The 18,369-nt window shown below is 41.8% G+C and overlaps 2 protein-coding genes across 3 annotated transcripts in view; one reads left to right on the plus strand and one right to left on the minus strand.

The window, feature by feature from the left end:
- The first annotated feature begins 1,781 nt into the window (after nt 1-1,781).
- On the plus strand, nt 1,782-5,592 carry nkx6.2 (NK6 homeobox 2). Its single transcript, XM_030440964.1, has 3 exons — nt 1,782-2,654; nt 3,249-3,421; nt 3,704-5,592. Exons 1-3 carry the CDS (start codon nt 2,222-2,224, stop codon nt 3,950-3,952), a joined length of 855 nt encoding a protein of 284 aa, XP_030296824.1. The 5' UTR covers nt 1,782-2,221; the 3' UTR covers nt 3,953-5,592.
- A 1,858-nt stretch (nt 5,593-7,450) lies between these two features.
- The window catches only part of inpp5a (inositol polyphosphate-5-phosphatase A), a 161,943-nt gene continuing 151,024 nt past the window's right edge, over nt 7,451-18,369 (minus strand). Inside the window, exons 13-16 of one of the 2 annotated variants that reach the window (XM_030441809.1) lie at nt 13,956-14,067; nt 11,046-11,114; nt 9,711-9,747; nt 7,451-9,333 (exon numbers count right to left, since the gene is read on the minus strand). In XM_030441809.1, the coding sequence (XP_030297669.1) occupies nt 9,284-9,333; nt 9,711-9,747; nt 11,046-11,114; nt 13,956-14,067 (268 nt within the window). In that variant the 3' untranslated portion in view covers nt 7,451-9,283. Of the gene's footprint in view, nt 9,334-9,659; nt 9,748-11,045; nt 11,115-13,955; nt 14,068-18,369 lie in introns of both variants that reach the window. The other variant, XM_030441810.1, reaches the window with a different exon arrangement.

An 18,369-nucleotide genomic window follows, 5' to 3' on the forward strand; every position in this document is an offset into this window, starting at 1 on the left:
CTTTCTGTCGTTGGTGTCACAGCGGGTCAGCCAGCAGCTACTTTTATTTAACTTACTGATATTTTCTTACAAAAAAAAATAAAAAATAAAAATCACACAGATTGAACAACAGAAATTAAAACGGATGGTGGCTATTTTTCCTTTTTTTCCCCCAGCAGCTTCTTCCTATAGTGATCATTTTGGAAAGACTTTCAAACAAGGTAATAAAATCGATGTATATGATCAGGCGAGGGGAAATATACGGATATAAATTAGAACTAGAGGGGCCATTTACAGAATTAGAAAACGCGTGTGTACTGCATCCCTTCAGCGTGAAGAAATACAGTCAAAATTGTGAATCACCTCGCGTTGAAAAAACCTTTTAAAACCCACAATCTTTCCTCCCGGTGAGCGAACGGGCAGCAAGGTGCATTTGCCCGGAGCCTTTCAAAGCGCTAACGTGGACCATATTTCACTCTTACAACCTCTTCACATCTCCATAAAATATTACAGCACTCAGAGTGATGACTGGAGCCTTCCGCCGGTTTTTTTTTTTCTCACACACTTTCCTCCGTAATAACACAGTTTGTCTAGAAAACACACGCTGATTATCTCACTCGTATAAAAAAGGCGAGCTCCCGTCCTTTAAAAGAGTTCATACTCTGTAATGATTGGATCCGAGAGGCCGCTGACTGCTCTTGTTTATCCGCTGCTCTCCTGATGAAAAACACCAAGTGGCATGAAATATTGTTCGAGATGGGTTTTTTCTTTTCTTTTACACAAGCGCTGGAATAAGTCAGTTTATCCCAGCTCATCCTCCAGAGTGCCGGGATCAATCACAAAACACTGGGCTCAAAGGGAATCAAATAATGATAAATGAATGATAATAAAAGATTAAAAACACGCTGAGTGCTTGAAAAGTCCGAGCCGCATTGCACATCAAACGCATCAACGAAAATGGCTTTTAAACAGCAAAAAAGAAAAAAGTGAGTTGAATCGGTTTATTTGTCTGTAGACTTTAAAATGTAGCGAATCTTTACTCTACCTCAAATTCACTTAAACACATTTGAAATCCCTCCTCACCTCGCCGGCTGCCTTACCTACTTTGATACACTCGGGGTGTCTGTTGTAATAGTTTATAATGTAAATGTATAGTCTTTGGCATATGTGGAAACAATGATTTTCATGGTGTGAGACGCATCATTAACAGCACCGCTAAAGGTCTTAATAGAGTGTGGCTGGTGATGCGTTCACTGTCTCCTCCGACACCCTGCCGCCCACAATCTCCAAAGTCCTCAATCAAATTGTTTGAGTTGAGTTATGAAAAATCATTAGCCTACATTTTCTGTTTTTTTGTTTTAGTTTTAGTTTTTTTTTGTTGCTTTTGCACAGAAAAGTGTGGAAAATGTGCATCAATCGTTGCCTTTTAAAACACGAAACTCATACATATATGTATATATACATTTTTTAAATGGTTGACAACTTTTGTTTAGCCTAAGCCTAAAATAATAACATTCTCTACATCGCCCTGATGTGAATCGGCTCCGAAAAGTCACTTGTCCACAAACTGGATCATAAGCTATCATAAGTAAATCTCAGTCAGTCCTTATAAGCGCCGAACAGCATCGTTCATGCGCGATTTAACTCGAAGCTGCTATTTCCGACGACACGTCAAGGCAGCAACAGTCCAGCAAAGACGCACGTGTGAAGCGGCGGAGTTTCCGTCTCCTCCAATCACAGCGCCCGCTCACTCAGCCCCGTCCAATGGGAATAGCGCGCGTGCAGGTGGCCGCGCTATTATCAGCGGGTCTCGCTTCCCTCTGAGCCTAGAGCGAGTCAATTTATGGAAAGACGAGTGGAGCCCTTAATGGTTCCCATCAAAACCACTAAAAACATCATCACACGCTCCGACTTCCGCGAGGATTCCTGTGGCGGACGCATGCAGCCTTCTCCCAGCTGACATCCTGCGACCAAAACAAACACGCCGAGAGACATTTGGAGGAGTTTTGACCGAAGCGTTTTCACTTCCCCAGAGAGAAGAGAAGTTCGCTTTTTGCACAAGTTTCTCCAACATTTTCCAGTCTGCCTTCCTCCTCGTCCAGGATACTTTTTCGAGAAGGCGGCAGAAGTGGCCTGGCTCCTGACTGTCACCAGCCCCGCTCTGCGCCTTTTATTCCCTCTTTAGTTGATTTCTTGCTTCATCATTTTTTACCAGGGCGAGTTTGGCGTTTCATGCTCACCAATGTTAGCGGTCGGGCAGATGGAGGCTAACCGGCAGAGTGCTTTCGTCCTGGGCAGCACCCCGCTGGCGGCGTTGCACAACATGACCGAGATGAAGACGTCCCTGTTCCCGTACGCGCTGCAGCAGAGCCCGGCGGGCTTCAAGGCGCCGTCGCTCGCCAACCTCAACTCCCAGCTCTCCATGGGCACCCCGCACGGAATAAGCGACATCCTGGGGAGACCCATCACCACGGCCGGACAGCTGCTCTCCGGGTTCCCCAGGATAAATGGCCTGACTACAACCGCAGCCGCCGCCGCAGCAGCGGGGATGTACTTCAGCCCGGCGGTGTCGCGGTACCCGAAGCCCCTGGCCGAGCTGCCGGGGAGGGCGCCCATCTTCTGGCCCGGGGTGATGCAGGGTTCTCCCTGGAGAGACCCGCGGGTCCCCTGTCCTTGTAAGTCCTCTCCGTCTGCTTGTAACCTAAACTTTTAGAGTAGTTTGTGAATTATTCAACTTGAAGAACCTCTGTGTGGCTGCATAATGTTTTAGTTGAGTTATGCTGCTTGTCTTGTGATTTCTTTTAGATATTATTTAGGGCCGATTAGGGTCTATCAGAGCAAACACACACAAACACAATAATAACGAGTAATTTTTTTAACTAATCTAAATAAATGTTAAAGCTGAACCAAAGACATAAAACAAGATTAAGCACTATAGTCACCATAAAGATAGTCTGAGCACCACAGACGCTCCCAAGTTCCTAAAAGAGCATTAAATTTAATGTGATACTTGGCAGGACTCTCAAACCTGTAAAATACAATAATAACATTTGAAAAATAAAATATAAAACATAGGCCTACAATCATAAAAACACTAAACAGTAAACGCATCATGTGGGTCAGACACACTGGGTGAGGCGTTTTAGGAACATTTGAGGCTGCGTTTGTGTGTGCGACATATAAAATAAACGTGTGACCTTTTATCCATATAAAACAGCCGATTCAACTATTATATGTTTATAAGTATATTTGCTTTTCTTTTTTTCCAGCTCAAGCTAACATGATGATGGACAAGGACGGCAAGAAGAAACACTCTAGACCGACTTTTTCAGGACAGCAGATTTTTGCACTGGAGAAAACTTTCGAGCAGACGAAATACCTGGCCGGCCCAGAGAGAGCCCGCCTGGCCTACTCTTTAGGGATGACCGAGAGTCAAGTCAAGGTAAATAAAATGTAAAACCCACCTGCTTTGTGATTTTGGCAAATGTGGAAAATGTCATTTGTTTTGCAAACTGGGAAATCCAGATTTTGGAAGCGCATGCCACGGATTATAATATTCCTGAACCACTGCAATGATATAATCCAACATTATTATTATTATTATTATTATTATTATTATTGTTATTATTATTACACCCCTTTTCTGCCTTTGAGCCTTTTGATCCCTTGCTGATTCCTGGACCTGTTGAACATCTGTGCGCCTCTGTCTCTCCCTCCTCAACAGGTCTGGTTCCAGAACAGAAGAACCAAATGGCGGAAGAGACACGCCGCGGAGATGGCCACGGCCAAGAAGAAGCACGACTCGGAGACGGAGAAGATGAAGGAGAGCTCGGACAACGAGGACGACGACGAGTACAACAAACCACTGGACCCAAATTCAGACGACGAGAAAATCACGAGACTGTTGAAAAAGCACAAGGCCACCAACCTGGCGCTCATCAGCCCCTGCAGTAACAGCTCGGACACCTTGTGATGCCCACAGCTCTGGGGAGGGGGCGTCCAACAGAGACCTGTCGCACTCTTTCTGACCCCCTTTTTCACCTGACACGACGAACATGCGCCTGCTTGAAGAGGGGGGAATCGCATTTTTGTGCTCAGACAGAGCAAAGAAAAATGTGGAACAACCGAGTGTTTGTCTGTGTGTATGTGTGTGTGTGTGTGTGTGTTTGTGTGCGCGCGCCAAGACGCACATAAAGACGCGCTCACCAAAACGTGGCCAAGAGACGCATTTGGCTGCATTCAAATTTACAGACTCTGTGCACACGGAGATATAAACTCCTGTCAGAACTGGACTTGAAGAACAGTCGACGATGACGAGTTCACGTCAGCTTGAAGGACAGAAATATTTGGGACAGGAAGTTGTTTTGGCGACGCAAATCACTTTTCACGCATACAACTGGAGTTTTAACAACAGGTGTAAATGTAAAACTATAATATACACACAGTCCGGATCAGTGTTGGCTCATCACTGTGACTCGTTACTTCTATTTCCCACATGTAACGCTGCCTTACTTTACTCATGCTGCATAACTCATGAGGGGGGTTGTCTTGCGTTGCACCTTAACGCAAAAATTAACAGCCTGTGTCACCTTTAAAAGTCAAGAAGGCGATTCATTTTCACGCTGCTGAATGGTCTTATTAATTGGCGATATAATTTCTCAGCCCCCATAATGATTTAATCTGCAGTCAGTCGTCTTTCATTCTAAAGTAAAGGAAGTGTACACCATTTATTTTTAAATTCAGGTTTAACCTCATTTGTTGGTTTTAACAAAAGCAAATAAGCTTCTTCTTCTTCTTCTTTTTTTTTTTTTTAAATAGAGCTGTTTTTCTATTAGCAGCGAACACTGATCCGGATCCCAGACGCATGTTTTAAAATGGCAGGTGTAAACGGGGCCTGTGATGCTTCTAAAGCTCAGTTTAACCAGGGTATCCACTGTCCTAAAAGGCGAGAGAATTAAAATGTTGTGTGTGGGGGGGGGGCTGCAGGTTCGAGATGAACGAATGATTCGTGCTGTAGCCTAAATATGAAGATGTAAGTCAGATTGTATATATTTTTTACTGAATAAGTTATGTTTGTTTCAGACGTGGCAGCCTTCCTTCCCTTCCGCAGCCCGGACGCGCTTATTATCCCTCTCAGACAAAACCTGCTGCTTCGTTTTTATTCCCGCAGTTAATTTCGCCCCCTTCTTTCTTTTCCCCTCCACGTTTTTACCATTCTCACTCCACCATCGGCACACAAATGTATAGAGGCAAAGAAATGCTGTAAATAATCACTGTAAAGACAACAGCTTGTTTTAACCGACACCACAGTGTACACACACACACACACACACACACACACACACACACACACACACACACACTGTTTTTGGTTTTCATTTGAGAAAGTTTTTATGTTTTTACCTCATCGTCACACAGCGGAACAGAAAAACTGGACCATCGTTTTTTTGGGGGATTAAAGAGAGTATTATTGCTTCCGGGAAGGTTATAGGAAGAAAAAAAACACTTTGTATTATGAATAAATTATTTAACAAGCATTTCTGTTTTATTATGAGTTTTGTTTGAATGTATGGGCTTAATATAAATTAAAGATAAATTCATGACTATCAATAATCGAATTTCATTATTGGCAATGGTGATGCTGTTAGAGGCTAATTTATATTTTATTTGGAAAATATTTTAACTTTTATTTTCTTAAGGTCTGTAGCAGAAAACAAGGCACTCTTGGTAATTAATAACAACAACAATAATAATGTCACAATTAATTTTCTTTAGTGAGCATAATCATTTTTCTCACTTTCTTTTTTTACCCCAAAAGGAAAGTGACATTTAATTTTCTTTTTTTTCTACATTTGCAACTTTTAGGTTTACTGTTCAATAAGGCATCACAACAAGCTTCACAATTGAGTAATCATTCCTGACAGCATTGGTATTATTGCAACTTATCAAATGTTAGATTTTATTATTATTGTTATTACTATTGGCAGCAGTTTTAATAACTGTTTTTACAAATCAAACCTGATAAACTGAACAGTCTGCCTGTTCTCTTTATGAATTTTGGTCGTTTTATTTTGAAGGATTTCTCAGGTTTAAGTTACTCTTTTGGAACTTTATTGGCTTCCTGGTGGAACACAATTAATCCATTTAATTTTAAGTTATCAGCTCCAGCTTTATAATGTTTGATGCTTGGTGTAATCTGTTGCTGGATTTCTGTTGGAATCATCCAGAGTAAATACACAGACCTGGGTCAGAAGTGCTCCCCCTCTGTCTGTGACGCGGTACTACACCTTTCCATTAGATTCAATAGGAGCTCTCAGCCAATCAGAATTGAGCAGCCATAAACTAAAATCCCAGTCAGGAAACTTTGACAGAGAGTGTGTGAGGTGAACACTGCTGACACATAATGTGGCGAAGAAACGAAAAGACTATAATATAAGAATAGAATTAAAATGACACAAACTTATAGAGCTTTTTTAGCACACAAGTATTTTTTTCCCTTTATTTTCGTGTGACTTCAGTATCCTCTAATACAGGGCCACACTATAGGCTACATGTGTTTGTGTGTGGAAGCCTTCTGAAGTTTAATTTTTGGGAAGGTTTAGCATCAAATAAGCCACATGAGGTGCTTTACAATGTCTTTTTCCGACACTGCGCACTTAAATTTCGCTCGTTTTAACCCCCTTACATCGAATTTACTTCTCGTGCCTCTCTTCACAGTGGTGCAGCTAACTTTCTACTTTTCCTTCACCCTGATAAAACAGACTGTTGCGTTAGTGCTGGACTTTTTTATGCATGTAAGTGTATATTTTATTTTTAAAACCTTGTTTTGGTGTGACTTAAATATATATTTTCAGTGGGTTTGTGTGTAAACTTGTTGAAATTCACGTTAAGTGTCAATGAAGCCACGCAAGGTGCTCAGATTTCTTTGCTAGGCTAAACTAAGCACTTCAGTTTCGCTCGTTTTAATCACATTTAAACGGATTTAGATTAATTTCCACACTAGGCGCCTGTCGCCTTTTCATTTCCCCTCATCCTGGATTAAAATATCTGTCAAATTGATTAAAAAACTGCACATTTCATATCAGCAACTCGTATTTTTCTTAACTGAGCAGAATACATTCAAGGCGTCCCTCCTGAGAATTGGCAAAACAATGTAGCGAAACCAGAATAAATAGGAAAAAATATAAATATCCCACTTAAAAAGTCAATGTTAGGAATAATCCTCTCGTAATGTTACTTTTCCGTTCGTGGCTGCTGTGGAGGTTAATTAAAGCCGGTGTCAGAGAGCATCTCCCTGAAGAGAGGCGAGCAGAGGACGTGTCGCTGAGCCCTCTCACTCCACACTGTGATCATATACTAATGATACACTGATGATGTCGTGGGAGACTAATTGAGGAAGACCTTTTTTTTCTCCACGAAGAGCTCTTATTGTGTAGTAAAGGAGGGTGAAAATAAGAGGACAAACAGTCAGTAAGCTCTAATGGTTTTTTTTATTGCTTGAGAACTGCATCACCTACAGTAGAGGCCAGGCCGTCCGGAAACGGGAAGGGGGCTAGAATAAAATCTCTATCTGCGTTTTTAATAAGATGGAGTGAAGAAAAAAAAAAACTGCGGCTTATAACTCCTACAGTATATACTCACAATGACCAGCAGGAACAGAAACAAGCAGGCTTTTTTTTTAAGAAAAGAAAAGGAAAACTGTTTTTGCCCTACGAACCCAAATCACACAAGACAACGGAAAGTCTGCAGCAGGCACAAAAAAAAGTTCCACTTGCGGTGATTCAGATTTTAAAAAAACAAACAAAACAAAAAAAAAGAAAGAAAAATCACAGAGGATCAAATCTGACGGCTTCACACAGTCTGAATCTGTAGTGTCGTAAATTAAGTCGATAAAAGGAAACGCTGGCGTCTCTTTAATGCTCAAATTATTTGCAATGAAGGCTGCTGAAGGCTACATACTAAACAAATAAAAAAAGCGAGGCTTCCTGCTCTGTCCTGCCTTTAGAGTTTATCTCTCTGTCTTGTTTTTTTTTTCTTAACACGTCATAATCAATACATTTACCGTCTGACTTAAGTATTTTTTATAACTCTTACACACTTCATTTCTGTGTTGGATACTTGGCACCATAATGCAGTAACAAAACAAAACAAAACAAAACAAAACAAAAAAAGACCAAAAAAATAAAATAAACAAAAAAAAAAACAGTTTACATTTTTAAGGATACCCAAGCCTATCTAAAATATCACATTCAGAACCATAATATTATAGAAATAAGTTAGAGTAAGAATAACAATGAAATAATGTGAGAGTGCTATATATGAAACATTATCTTATATACTTGCATGGTCTATGGCACTGCTTAAAACATTCTTGGATAGGCAATAAATCACTGAACAGGTTCTCTCCTCTTGTACGGACTCCTCAAAGGTCAGCGTGGCTGCAGGAACACCCATGCAGCCCCCCTTCTGTCTGCGCACACTTCAGCATCAACATTTTGGTAAGAATTATAAATTATCTCTTTAAAAAGTACAGTATATAAAATGAGACTCAACTGATGTGTCAGGCATGGCAGTGTGTTGTGCACACAACAACAACAACGACGACAACTCAAAAACAAAACAAAAATATATATATATGTATAGAATTTGTTGGGATAAATTGAACGGTTCGATCTATTCCAACAAAGGGACCACAAAGTTTGGTCGGAAAAAGAGAACGGCACTAAAACCATCAACAACTCTATGTTATACTGTCCAATGTACAAATAACCCTAACAATATAGATATACAACTTTTTTTGCATTGCACTTTTCTTTTTTTAAAACACCTTACATACTGTGTGGAAAGTAGCTTCTATACACAGAGGCATACCTAAAAATGGCAAGTATGGTGTCTAAAAGATGTAGTAGGACTGATTTCAATTAGAGTTTTGGCAACGAGGCTGTGGCATGGAAAAGAGTCGTCCGTCCGTTCTTTTTTTTTTTTTCTCTTCTTCTTCTCTTGGGAATGGGGTTGCATGGCAACAGTGAGGTCAGCGATGTGTGTCTTGTCTGGAGCCGGGCCCTCGGGTGCTCGTCCACATCTCAACAAGTGTTTTATGGAGAGAAAACGGCGGTGTGTTTTCGTATGGATGAGGTGTCAGGACAACTGCAACTGGTCAGCACTGCTGAAAAACTTTGTCTGGGTTCTTCAGTGTATGCTTGTGCAAAGTGTGTGTGCAAAGTGTGTGTGTGTGTGTGTGTGTCTGTGTGCATGTGTGAGTGTATGCGAGTGTGTTGGTGTCCTGTTTGTTTCTCTGGTGTTCTCACAGAGGCGCTTCACGGAATATCATCTCCCCCCTTTGGCAACACTTCCCTGTGGAGAGATAAAAGGGAAAAGTTGTATTCCTGAATATCATGCGGCCGTGTTTCAACCAAAGAAAAAACAGCTGATGTCGACTTTTTTATTAGTTTAAGTTATAAAAAGATGCAGCATTAGTTTGTAAGTCTTAAAATGACTGAGGCATTTTAAGCAAACGGCAATCATGTCACATTTCTCCACTGAGGACGTTTTATTTTGGAATAAAACTCTTCAAACGGGCATATTTGCCTTCAGATGCAAGGTCATGAGAAAGTCAAGCAAATCAAAGCAAACAATAGCAACAATGGGAAGAATTATAATAAAGAAAAATTAATATTTACCACGACATCACTGCACCACACAACACTTGTGCTTATTTGCATTAGGTTTACCTGCCCCCGCTGTTATTCGGAAGGACAGGAAGACAGGCTGGCAGGGGGACAGAGACAGAGCACAGTTAGAGAAAACACAAGTTGGAGACCTTATTAGCACTCTCTGGGACACGCAGCACCTCTCTCTCCTTCTCTGAGTACCTATGACACACAGGTTAAACTCACATACCAGCGCTGTGCATTTTTGGGCCCGTGTGCTAACTACATTGGACATTTTTTAAACATAGCCAGCTGTGATTTTAGCAGTGGTGTGTGGCTGGGAGGTGACGGCTGCTAGAGTATCTCTCAGTGTGCTCGGGTCACCTCACACACACACACTACTGTCTATAACACACTAAGTATTGATAAAAGACCTGACTTCAGGCGCCTCTCTTTCAGCGTAAGACCTTCTGTCTGACACCACGGAGACTGGGGCAACAGTGTGTAGCACTTCCTGTACAGTCAGTTTTTGCTGCTCTGACCACTTTTATACCTTTTCCTACTAAATAAAAAACAGCTTCAAGTTAACGTTTTAGGGCGATAGAGTCATTCTGGTTGGTTTAACTTAGTTGCAAGATTGAGATTATTTGTATACAAGTGTTATTTTTTAATTCTTTATCACTTCTTCCTGCCCATCTGGTAAAGCATCGGAGAGATCGCGCTTACATTGTTGATAAGTGTGTCAACTAACAATTATTTTTGTTATCGATTAATCTGCAGATTATTTTCTTGATTAATCAATTTAATCTTTAGTCAATAAAATGTCCAAAATTTTGAAAAATGCACATCACAATTTTCCAGAGCCCAAAGGTGATGTCTTCGAATTTCTTCTTTTGTCCAAACAACAGTCCAAACCCAAAGATTCTCCATTTACTGTCATGAATGACAAGAGAAAGCAACCAATTTCACATTTAGGAAGTTGTTACTACCAAATGTTTGAAATTTTTGCTTGAAAAACGACGGAATTGATTAATCGATTATAAAAACAATAGGTGAATAATTTTCTCTCAATCATTGCAGTCTGTAATAAGACAATTAAACTTACACTCAAGGGAATACAGGCACTTCAGTAATTTAGAGATCTTTGTTGATAACAGAGCACAATGCTGGTGAAAGGCAGTGTAGTATAACTTAAGCATACCTTAGCACATTAAATAATATTATTATCTTATACTTTAAACACATTAATATGAAGATGTAATGTATGTAATATAAATAGTTTTTTCCTCACTAGACACACATGTGCTGAGAGCAGATCCTCTTCCACTCCAGGCTAAGACTCACAGAATCAGTTTGATCACAGCATCACAACATAGTCACACACAGTGAAGACGTGGGCAGAGCCCCCATTGTTACCTTGTGGTCCCCCATGCAGACATTGGGCCCGATGTTATCATAGACTACAGACTTCTCTTCATTTTCAGGCTGCAGACACACAAAATCACATGTTTTTTATGGATGAAAATGTGACAGACATTTTGTTTTTTTCATTACATGAAGTGAGCGCTCCACACTGTGCAACTCCTGTTACAAAGTAAACACACACAGGATGCACAGTCAGCAGCACCGTGTTCGTGTTTACACAGTACCATCATTACAAGCTTGTGTCACGTTTTATAACTCAGTCATGGATGAGCAGTCGATGTACAAGCTTCATTAAACACAATTAGCGGGATTACAGAGGTGGTTTCAAAGTAAGAGTTTCTTTCTTCTTTTCTTTCTTTCACACAATTTGGACATTGAAATCAATTGCAAAAATCTACAAGGACAATAACATTTTCTTTACGTGCAGACAAAAGCCCATTTATTTAACGAGTGCAGTCATCCTGGACAGTTTATTTTGTATTTGCATATGTCTTCCATACCTTATGAATCAGAAATTCAGTTTGCAACTTATGGTATAAATAGTTGTGGGAAATACTGGGGATAAATCTAAACTGAGCACCAGCAGTAAGTGCTAAGTAATTATGTGGTCAGGCACTTGGTTTAGAGAATTGTAAGAGACAGCCATTAGTAAAATTATGGAATTTACAGGCACAAAAAAAAGAAGTGAGCATTGAACAGAAAGTGAAAAAAATAACTTTCTCAATTATGTTCTTTAGTCATTTAAGTAAGCTTTTATAATGCTGGATGTATCAATTATGAATAACTCAGGAAACATAACAAAGATTACAGGCTTGTTTTGCTCATTTCCTTTAGTAGAGAATGACACAGAGCAGCAGCACAGCTTCTGATTTATGTCGAACACAAATATGCACTGAAGTGAATGCACCTTTAGGAACAGCTTTAACTTTAAAACCTGTGCATAGGAGCGCGGTGGAGAGAAATGAAAAGCTGGAGTAATTTACAAAGTGGACATTTGCCTGTGGACTCTCTGGGTGTAATCTAAGTGCCTATCTGAGGGAATCATGTTTCAATATCACTTTCTGCACACAAAGAAGCTGTTACCCACTCACACATGAATTTGCAGACTCGGGTATAAATCACACTTGTCTGGTTGAACTAAGGACTTTTTAAACAGCCGCCCCCAACCCCCATGTAGCACACACTCTCTCTCTCACACACACACACACACACACACACACACACACACACACACACAGAGGGTGGTGGGTGCTACCAGTTGTGACTCGGTGAGCTGCACTGGCGCTTCAGAAGAAAGAGACAGAGAGCTTGAGAATGAACCATAAAGCGAAATCCAAATTAACTTCAGACCAATCCTGCAGTGGAGCGGGGTCAGCACACGGTGTGCCTCCACCTCACTCTACCTTCTTCCAGCAGGCCACGCACTGGCACCTCTCTATTTGTCTGGCAGCCGGCCCCGAGCCGCTGCCTCCCAAAGCCTGCGATACATTCATCAAACACACACTTGATAATTTACAAAGGCAGCATAAAATTGTGGATTTTCGGGCTGCATAATCTTTAGACAGATAAACAAATTACCCGGGGCCCTCCGGCAGAGAGGCTGCGCTCGCTCGGCTAAACATTCATTACCGGCGCTCCCGGAGCTGGTGCCGCGCCGCACAGCCAGCGGGCAACCTTTGGCGTGTTAGGGCTCGGCAAGCAGAAAATAACATGATGGCGAGTTAACCGACCGTGCCATGATAGATGACGCCGCACGGCGGGCTGTTTACGGGCCTATGTCTCAACAATCTGTAATGCTCGGAGCCAGAGAGTGTGTGCTCAGTGAATCATCAGCCAATCTGCGAACACACTAACTGTCCCACTCTGTCCCTGCATTACAAGCAATTAGCTGGTGCTTGAGGGGAAGAAAGGCAAACAACAACACAGCTGTGTGTGTATGTGTGTGTGTGTGTGTGTGTGTGAATCACCTTTTACATAATTCTAACACATTAAGAGGGGGAAACTAAATGGGTATTATCATTTTAAAATGCGTTACAGTCTGTTGTTCACAACTTACCGCAATGCAGCAATGAGAGTATTGTTCTAGTGTGATTTCAGTCGGTCAAGAAGAAAGATCAGGAAGGAATTTCTCATTTGTGGCAGACAAAAGAAAGCCAAACTTCCTGAGCAGCCCCCTGCTGTGGACTGTACCTGTACAATACACTGCTGCATCTCTTTCACACATTCACAGATGAAAGCCTGCATGTTCACGAACAGAGGAGACTGCTGAACTTTTGTTTGGGAATCTAAAAGGGTAGAAAAGTGGCCTTTTTCAGACAAGTGATGACAGAAATATCTGGGAAAACTTGGCAGTGCCGCACGGTATAGATGGTGTCTAAGTAATCCAGCAAACAGAATAAGAAGAGATGACAGAGGCGGCAGATTGGCTGCAGTTTACAATGCTGGGATGGATTTGAGGCTGAGCAAGGGCCTGCAGGAGGCTTTATGAAGAAGATGGGGCTCGCTGGGGTGAAGTGCTGGGATATATATACTGCCTGCGTGGACCTATGGCTTAGCGCTCCAAATTAATATTCAGAGACACCTCATCCTTCCATCTGTGAAGTGACAGAGGGCGGGGAGGGTAATGTGGATCAAAGACGACAGAGTTGTAGAAATAAAGCATGAGGCGTTTATAAAGACGTCTGTATTTTAGAGGGTGGTGTGGTGACCTGAAGGGAAACATGAAGGAATATGACTTCTAAAGCTCCCAGTTTATGCTCGATTTCAAGTTGATACTTTCATTCAGGATTTCTACATGCTTTAATGGTAAAAAAATGCTCTGTTTTAATACCTGTCTCTCTAAGGAACCCCCTCCTAAAAAGTGTTCCCGAGCTGTATAGTAATCGGCATGTTTAGACTCACCTTTAAGACCAGATCTCTGGCAGAGGCAGACAAGAGGATTCGATCACACCAGGCGGGGCATCTGGTGTTCATGTACTGCTTCCCCTGACTGCTGTCTTCACTGTACGGATAACTAGAGAGACACACAAGCAAAAACACAACCAGTAAACATAAAAATATAGACACATATGACAAGCTCTCATCGTAATTTAAGCATGTTAGCAAGTTATAAGGAACTTTATTTTCTGGCAAAAGAGCAGGGCTACAGAGGAAAGGCAATAAAGAGAGCAATAAATATGATTTGTATGAATCAACAGGCCTCCAGAGGAGTAATAAATATGAGACGTCACGTCATCTGCCTTATCTCAAGAGTCTGAGATCAAAATGTTTTTTTCCGGAGACAACAGGAGGCCCATAATTATGACCAATCATCTAAGTAATCTCTTGAATCAACACACATGGATGGCTCAATCAAAGCAGTCTTTATTCGCCAACTGTACAGGTTGCGAGTGTGTGTTTGCGAGCAAGAGAGAGGGAGGGTAAAGAAAAAAGAGAACAAGAGTGATTTAGTCAGAGCGGGCCAGAGGGAGATTCAGTTGCCCATATGTATAGCTACATCCCTACAGGGTCATCAAAAACAGATTAGGTGCCGCAGCAAATGGCCAAGAGAGATTGTATCTTGGAACAGCAGCAGGGAACAATCGCATGATTTAAGCTGCGGCAGAGCTGGAGTCGGGCGTAGAGCCATCGAGCTGATGCAGATTTACATTGTTGAGAATTCAATTTGGCCCTTCCGCTCATCATACTGCTTCAGATTTACACGCCACCAATCCAATTTGTTTGTAGGCGCTCATCAGGATGTAAGGCCGGGCTTACATACTGTAATACCAATCCAATTTGCTCCTTCAGTGCCACACGTGCTAACCGTAGCATAACACAGAGTGCCTCTTCTCTGAGGATGGTGATGTCCTAATGGTAAAATAAACACACACATCTGGCCTTCCATTCATCACACTTGCAGAGCTTTGATAGTTTAATTGGACTTTGTGCAACGGCAGAATACATTTAAGAAGCATTTGGTTTTGGTTGCTTTGTAATGTCTATGTGTGCATGCAAATCACGATGCAGTTTCACTCCCTCAGCTGGAACAACCACTGTTGCCATCACTGCTACAGCTACTGGTACTTCTACTGTTACTAAAACCCTTTTTTACACCAGAATGAGTGAATATATGGTGGTAGAAAGCGGTCCATCAGAAACCTCATCAGACTACACTCAGAATACATTAAATCTCTTCAAGAAAATACTGAATTAGACACATCATTTTTCCTAGAGCTATTGATGAAAGCAGCTAAAGAGTGAGCCATCTTGCTTCTTCCTCATCTCTGCTGAGTGTAGCACATGTGCAGTGCCGATCGGGCAGTCAGCAAGGATCGGGAATCGACATGGAGACTATTGACAATGTTACGTAGGTTACTTCATTTACTTTACTGACTCTCTTGCAACTGCAACACCAATTGAACGATGTCCCACACATCCCACTTTCATGTTTCCATCATTGCTGATCAGAGCTGGAGCTGATGCACCTGTGACTTCTGCAGTCACTTGACCTGGGAGTCAATACAATTTAGCCAATGTTGCCATTGAAGACAAACGCCAGATGTTAATAGGTGTAAGTAGGTTTCTGTCCAATGGTCTCATGGCTATCTTATACAACTTCAATCATTCAAATATTAATTATCAGATGGACTAAACTGATCTTATTGGGGATTGTTCATTAAAATGGAAATTATTGATTTTTTTGGTCTGTCCATTAGTACAGTTGTCTAATACGGGATAAGAGATTGTGGAGAAACATAGTTGTTTGATGACTCTCATTCCCAGGTCATCAGCTACTGATGCTTTGAGTATTTGAGGACCTGGGAATTAAATATCTTACACATTGCACCTAAAAACCCAAAGTTATGGATGGTTGAATGTGTCTTACAGTGCTTTCTTCATAGACCGTGCAGTGTATGTATGAAGATCACAACATCAGCACTGAAATGGTACACGGAAATTCTGCTGAACGATAGAATCAATGAGATTACTTCTCAGCCACATACATTCACAGAAACACAACACACGCATGCACACACACGCTCGTGCACACACACACACACACACACACACACACACACACACACACACACACACACACACACACACAGCCCCCCCACCAGGTGTACAAACAGACCTGCACAATGCTACTTAGAGAACTTCCCTGCCTCCAATTAGCATTAATAGCACTTAAACCGTGGGGGAAATGCATGGGGTTTTGGTATGCTAATCAAACGGCTAAAGAAGTGATCCCGGGATAAAAGAGAGCATGAAGAATAGGATGAGTGAAACAGAGATAGACAGGGAGGCAGAAGAGAGGGGATAAAGACGGATCAGACAGAAAGAGGCAAAATGAGGGTGGAAAAGAGCAAAGTCTTCAAAGGGCTTGTGGAGCTGCTCCACTTCAGGGTGGCCTGAATACTGCTGCTTCCTGAAGGGACGGACCCCGGCCCTAAACAGCCTCTGAACAATCCTCCTATCAGGGACTCTCCTATAGCTTTATTGACTACCATGCCCGGGGTCATTTTGGTGTTAAACAGATTGAGAGAAAATCAAGTTTCCCCCCTCACCTCCTTCAAACAATGAACTCCCGCCTGATAGCAAACTTCCCCCGAGCACTCCAACAACAAAACTTTGCAATCGTTCAGTCATTTCCGATGACAGCCAGCCATTCTAAAAGCTGATTAAAAATACTCAACAATGGCCATTAAAGGGTAATTCTGCCTCCCTGTGTGTGCAGGTATACGTTGTTCCCCTTTCTGTTTTACCGCACCCTCCACTGGCTCCAATAGAGATAACAAGTCTTAATGCAACAGCAAACAGTCGAATGGCGCGCTGGGGCCAAAGTGATTAATGTGTCCGATTAGCAAGCTCACAAAGTTATCGCAGAAGGTAAACGGTCCAGGAGGGCGTGTGGGCTGGAGGCCGTCAGCTCATATCAGACCCTTATTGCCCGCAGCAAGACTAATTACACTAATTAATGGGCCAAGCTGATAACTCCAACAATTGTGTACCTGTGTAGGATGGGGAGCTGCACTTCAAGGTATCCACACATGCACACATATATACAAGCAGCAGACATGCACTCCTCTAGCCTCCTTTGGTCGCCTGTCTCTTCAGCTATCAGGGTAACATCAGATGATATGTGAGAGAGCGTCGAGGGAAGTCAGCAAACGTAGCGTAACATAACGTGAATAAAACAACACATTACTTAGTTCATTCGTGAACATTTCTGCCTGAATGAAGAGGACAACTCTCATGATCCCATGCTAAATTATACTACTTCTTGGTTTTCATTATATTGAATGACAGATGCCAAGCAGCAGAAATTACATTCTGGGCATTTAAGATCCCCTGCAGGCAGTTAAGAATTATATGTTCAGTACCTCTCACCTGCACTGACTTAATGCACCAGAGACAACAGTTATCATGACGATTGAAAAAAAAAAATATCTACATTGGCAGAGAAAAATATATCCAAAACTCTTAAGGTAAAACACCTTTTTCCTTATTATGGGATTTGTGATCATCAGTGTAGAATTTAACCATCGACTCTATTATATTTCTAACTTATGTAGTAATTACTTAAAATGCCATTTCTAATCTTTGAGTCCATCTGATTTTAAAACACTTGGCTTGACTTTTATCTACCCGACCTTTTAATTCCTGATAACCCACCAAGATGACTCAGGTGCTCTGACTAGGCACTTCTTGGTCATTCCTTGGCCCCTACGGAAGCTTAAGAGTGACCACACATGCTCAGTTGTTGGTCCCAATCTGTGGAACAAACTGCCCAAGCACATAAGATCTGCTCCCTCTGCTGAGTCGTGCAAAGAACAGGCCCACATTTTTTCTTTGGCATTTGATCACACCATAATTGCTACTACTTTTACTTATTTAATTTCTTAAAAATATTTTGCTGTTTCTCTGTTAAGTTTAATATCCAATGACATACTAATGTCACTGAGAGTCACTGACACTGATACTGCTGACTGCGCGATGACTGAAATATTTGTCTTGCCAGGTGTCTTTGTCTGGGTCACTGGTGTTTACAGATTTTACAGCGGTCACCTCTTGTGTAAAGTTGACATAAGAATACCGTCCTGCCTTCCTTTTGTGCCTCCACTCTTTTGTACTGCTGACCACATCTCAGAAGATACTTGTGTGTAGAGTCACACGTGGAGACCCTCTAGCACCCACTGAGATCTCATTCATTCATGCTCGGTTTGGGGTTTAATGTTTGACCCGGCTGCTGACGCATCGCTCATGTGTTCCACTGGTGTTTGTCTTGCAACAGTAAAAAGTGGCGAGGTGAGCACAGGCCCTAACTATAGTG

The sequence above is a fragment of the Sparus aurata genome, chromosome 15 (assembly GCF_900880675.1).
Source record: "Sparus aurata chromosome 15, fSpaAur1.1, whole genome shotgun sequence".
Classification (NCBI taxonomy): domain Eukaryota; kingdom Metazoa; phylum Chordata; class Actinopteri; order Spariformes; family Sparidae; genus Sparus; species Sparus aurata.